The 5,449-nt window shown below is 45.9% G+C and overlaps 1 protein-coding gene across 1 annotated transcript; it reads right to left on the reverse strand.

The window, feature by feature from the left end:
• Nucleotides 1-1,429: 1,429 nt before the first annotated feature.
• Nucleotides 1,430-5,195, reverse strand: LOC144102044 (uncharacterized). Its single transcript, XM_077635311.1, has one exon. The coding sequence runs from the start codon at nucleotides 5,089-5,091 to the stop codon at nucleotides 4,030-4,032; it is 1,062 nt and encodes a 353-aa protein (XP_077491437.1). The 5' UTR covers nucleotides 5,092-5,195; the 3' UTR covers nucleotides 1,430-4,029.
• Nucleotides 5,196-5,449: the final 254 nt, after the last annotated feature.

A 5,449-nucleotide genomic window follows, 5' to 3' on the forward strand; every position in this document is an offset into this window, starting at 1 on the left:
CGCATGCTTTGTAGCATTTCCGGCCCTTGTAGCGTTTCCAGCAGTCAGCCTGTCTGTAAAAGAGTTTTTTGTCACTGTTTAGGCGATGTAGGTGCCGACTAAACCAAAGCGCAGGATTAGTGCATGAATCTGTCAATAAGAGCAGCATGTTTTTTACTGAACAGGTTCCAGTTGACCTGCACTGAACGTGTTGAAAAAATTTAGAAGAAAGTGCTCAGCAAAAACAGTCAACTCAGCATTTATTTCGGCAAAGTTTGCTCAGTTGTAGCAGCTGATTTGTTTTTTGCGAGTTGCTTTCTTGTGGTGCTTGAAATTAAGCTTTCCCGTGATTATAGTATGATCAGAAAGGCCTTCTAAGAGGGTAATATTGGAGCAAACGTTTCCTGGTTAGGATAAGATCACGAACATTGGCAGAACAATGCGTGGGTTCAGAAATATGTTGTTGCAATAAAAAAACACGCAAGCCTGAGCTTCAGGATCATTAGCTGTAGCTGTTATTGAAGGCCAACTAATTGCTGCAAAGTTAAGATCACCTAGTAATAGTAAGCCTGAATTAGGAAATCGAACAGTAACTTCGCTTAACATTCCACAGAATTCAATTGAGAAAAAAGTGCTCATGTCAGGAGGGCTGTAAACACCAATAATGACATCCGTAGGACCACATTTCATACGAACCCACACTGACTCCAGGTACGATACGACCTCAATAAGCACAGCAGTAACCTCTTTTTTTAATGGCAAGAAGTACACCACCACCCCTACGGCCGACGTGGTCACAATGAAATATGTTAAATTCGGAGTCGCAGAGGAAAATGTAATTGTCAGAAGTCATGTCATTTAACCAGGTCTCAGTAAGCGTGATGATAGACAAACTGCTTGAATCGATTAGTGAAGAAAGAGCCATGTATTCAGATAGAACACCTCTTATGTTAGTGTACAGAAAACTAACATCCATATCAGTGTGACGCTGCATGTGACCGAGGGTGTGGTTTGACTACCAATTTATGAGGACTGGAAGGAATACATCACTCGTCTGACATGCGCACTGTGCAGAAAGTTGTGTGGACTCTGTTGTGCAGCTCCTTAACTTATGTTTCACTTCACTTTCACTTCACTTTATTACCTTAAAGACCCCACTTTGGGGGTGTTACATAAGGGGTGGGAGTACAAATATGGGTTGAATATGGTTGCTTACATGATATTTATGAAATGCATATTTAAATTGTTCACAAAACTTGATTGGCAGGTGATGGCATCAACGTCGTGGGGAAGGCCATTCCAGTCTTTAGCAGTGCGAAGAAAAAAGGATGCGGAAAAAGTGACGGTGCGGGAGCGTTGGCATGACACTTGCAGTGGATGGCCGGTGCGATGAGATATGCGAGCGGGCGGTGTGATGTAGGGTGGTTGTCCGAGGTAACTGTAAAAAAACTTATGAAACAGACTAAGAGAAACAATGCGACGACGATGGGCAAGAGTTGATAAACCTGACTGTCGTTTAAGTGACGATACACTGATGTCGTATGAATAGGCAGAATGAATGAACCTCGTGGCGCGATTTTGGACAGATTCTAGTGAACTGATGAGATATGCTTGTTGCGGGCTCCAGATAGCAGATGCGTATTCTAGTTTTGGTCGAATGAGTGATTGGTAGGCGAGAAGTTTAATACTTTGAGGGGCGTGCCGTAGGTGACGTTTCAAAAAACCCAATGACCGGTTAGCTGATGCGACGATGTTCGTTACATGAGAGCGCCAGGAGAGATCCTGGCACAAGGTGACACCTAGGTACTTGTATGAGTATACAGATTCTAGTGGAACGTTAGCAACGGAGTAAGAGAAAATATGGGGGTTACGCCGGCGGTGAAAAGATACGAGTTTACATTTATTAGGATTAAGCGACATTAGCCAGTCATCGCACCAGGCATGCACTGTGTCAATGTCGTTTTGCAGCTGTGATTGGTCAAAGGTGTTGGAAATCGTGTGGTAAATAACGCAGTCGTCTGCAAACAGACGAACATTGCAAACCAGGTTTGAGGGTAAGTCGTTTATGTAGATTAAGAATAGGAGGGGAGCAAGTACAGAACCTTGGGGTACGCCTGATGTTACTGGAAGAGGGTTGGAACTCTGGCTATTAACGAGAACAAACTGGGAGCGCTTAGAAAGGAATTCTTCGATCCACAATAAGACGTTAGGATGCAGTTTTAGCATGGTTAGTTTTAGCAGTAAACGCCTGTGGGGAACTTTATCAAATGCTTTAGCAAAGTCTAGAAAAATAGCGTCAGTTTGTAAATTTAGGTCGAGGTTAGAGTGAACGTCATGAAGAAAGACGGCCAGTTGAGTTTCACATGACAAACCCTTGCGAAACCCGTGTTGTGAGGGATGAAAGAAGTTGATAGCGTCAAGAAAGTCCATGATTTGAGAATAGATGACGTGTTCCATGATTTTGCAAGGTATGCTGGTTAATGATATCGGACGGTAATTTAAAGGAGAATCTTTGTTACCGGACTTAAAGACGGGAATGACCTTTCCCACTTTCCAGTCATCCGGAATGGAACCTGTAGAAAGCGACTGTGAAAACAATAACAATAAGTACATTGCAGAAATATTATTAGTGTTGCGCAGTATTTTGGAGTTAATTTCGTCGACGCCGGCCGATGATGAAGTTTTAAGGTGTTCAATGAGCGAGGTAATGCCGGCTTCAGAAAACGCGATAGCAGGCATGCTGGACTCTATATTGACGGCGAAAGTTGCAGTTGGTGGGTGAATTTCATTAGTGAACACAGATGAAAAGGCGTTATTAAAAATGTCAGCGCACTCAATGTCATCATCTTCCTCTCCAGACTCTTTAGTTAGAGTGATGGTATGTGCCGGGTGCTCACTTATGACCTGCCAAAACTTTCTGGGATTGGAAGTCAACAATTTGGGGAGGTCGTTGTGAAGGAAAGAGTATTTTGCGTAGCGAATTTCTGATAGGTAGGTGCGTTCGGCTGTATAGTATTTTTCCCATGCGCACTCGTCGTATTGCTTTAATTTTGCCGCACGGAAAAGGCGCTTCTTTTTATTGTCGAGTCTTTTTATCGTTTTGGTATACCATGGTTTCTGGCGGTCCGAGTGGAAGCTTATTTTGGGGATGTATCTATTGGTTAGTTCGCTAACCTTTTTCTTAAAACGGGACCAATTGTCATTTACTGAATTATCGTGAAAAGATGCTTCAAATGTTGTGAGATATTGGTTTAATTCAAGACTAAAGGCTTCATAGTTTCCTTTGTCGTAGAGGCGAATAGTTTTGTTTTGATTCTGGCGTCGTGATGGGTGGAACTCAAATGTGGCGTGGATTACTTTATGGTCGCTGATTTCGCGTAGATAAGTGATAGATGAGAGGGCTTCCGGGTGGGTAGTCAGGATTAGATCTAGGATGTTTGCACCGCGGGTCGGTTCAGATACCACTTGAGTTAAGTTGAAGTTTAGGCAGACCTCGATAAAATCATTCGCTTCCCTGTTGCCGACAGCTGTCTGTGTCTGCCAGTTGATTTCTGGAAAATTGAAGTCTCCAAAAAGAATGATATGCGCTTTTGGGTATTTCCTCGTTAATTGGCTGATCACGTCGTTAAGAATTCGAGAGAAATCGGAGTTGGTATTTGGCGCTCTATAACAAACGCCCAGCAGTACGGTTTGGGGCGCAGCGCGACAAAGTAGCCATACTATCTCAAGGTCTGATGGAATATTAATAACTGTACACGAGAACTGATTGCTAACTGCGATGAAAACGCCTCCACCTCGAGCGGATGTGCGATCTTTGCGAAGAAGGTTAAAATTCGGTAAGTCAGCAAGAACTTCAGTATCGGTGATGCCATTAGTGAGCCATGTTTCGGTAAGTATCAGCAAGTTACTAGCAGATGAACACACAAGATTGGAGATGATTTCACGTTTCGGAAGAAAACTACGTATGTTTGTGAAAATCGCCGAAAAGGAAAGATTAGGCTGGGCGGTGGTAGGTACATGAGCGGCTGGGGGCTGGCGGCGCAGCAACCGCTATGGTATCTCTTTTACAGATTGCGATGGTTCGTCGAAGATATATCGTCGGGAACCGATGAACAGGGTTTTGTATCGCAAAGAAAAACGGTTAGTCTTGCTTTTGGCAAATGTAACTAGATGTTTGCGCACATTGCGAACGCGGCGTGAAAAATCTTCACCGACGGAGTAGTCAGTGTTCTTGAATTTGCGGCCATTAGCTAGAATTTCGTCCTTCGTTTTGAAAAGTGCGAATTTGGCAATTAACGGACGGCAGCGATCAGGTTCGTGGCGCCCAAGACGGTGAGTGCGGTCTATTGTTTTGGGGTCGAGGGTGATGTCCAAAAATTCGGAGCAGTGGCGAATTAGTAGCTTTTCAGAGTCGGCCCACGTTTCAGATGGGTCAGGGTCCGGAATGTTGTAGAATATGAGGTTGTTTCTTCGTGATTGGTTTTCTGCTTCGTCTATGCGATCCTCGAGATCACAGAGCTGGCGAGTTGCCTGGGTGGTGTGAGTGCTTAGGCCTTCTATCTCTGTGCGTAGTGACTGTATGGTTTGGTAATGACCTTCAAGAGCGCTGATGCGCCTGCTTAGATCAGAAATAAGGTTGTCTGTTGTTAGTAACTGGTTTTTGAGGTCTGTAACTTCCGCGATTAATGTCGACTGACCGGCGGACAATTTTTTAAGTTCCGTAACTACAGTTTCGAGTGAGGCAGGGCCGGGGTTAGTCTCTATGTCGCCGGACAACAAAAGCAAGGAAATAATGACATCAGAACACTCAGTGACAATGGCAAGGCAGCATTGCGGGCTCGGCAGCTGTATCAAAAAGTAATCACTAGATTTCTTAGCGTAAAGACAACATGGCTTACTAACCTGCATGGCGAAGCAGAACGGGTTAAGCGACCGCATCGTGGCACAGCCACCGAGCCCACAAAGCGACGCCGGTGGCCGAAGCTGCTTAAAAGCTGGAGCGGGAGAGGATGTTGATGGCGATGGTGTCTCCAACTGTCTGTCGAGGGTGCAGTGCACTGGTGAGGTCAGCGCACGATCGGGCGAAGCGGTGATGGCGCAAGGCTGGCACATATCGGTTCGGTTGAGAGCGGGCGTCCATTCCGGCGAGATGTCCGGTGGACAGGCAGCAAGAGGGGCGGGGAAAAGCGTGGTAATCCAGAGGGGAGCGATCACCTGCATGGCGAAGCAGAACGGGTTAAGCGACCGCATCGTGGCACAGCCACCGAGCCCACAAAGCGACGCCGGTGGCCGAAGCTGCTTAAAAGCTGGAGCGGATGTTGATGGCGATGGTGTTTCCAACTGTCTGTCGAGGGTGCAGTGCACTGGTGAGGTCAGCGCACGATCGGGCGAAGCGGTGATGGCGCAAGGCTGGCACATATCGGTTCGGTTGAGAGCGGGCGTCCATTCCGGCGAGATGTCCGGTGGACAG

Source organism: Amblyomma americanum, chromosome 8 (genome assembly GCF_052857255.1).
Source record: "Amblyomma americanum isolate KBUSLIRL-KWMA chromosome 8, ASM5285725v1, whole genome shotgun sequence".
NCBI lineage: Eukaryota > Metazoa > Arthropoda > Arachnida > Ixodida > Ixodidae > Amblyomma > Amblyomma americanum.

Excerpts from the sequence above, each read along its gene's own strand:
- LOC144102044 (XM_077635311.1), bottom strand. The coding sequence starts at position 5,091 with ATGTGCCAGCCTTGCGCCATCACCGCTTCGCCCGATCGTGCGCTGACC.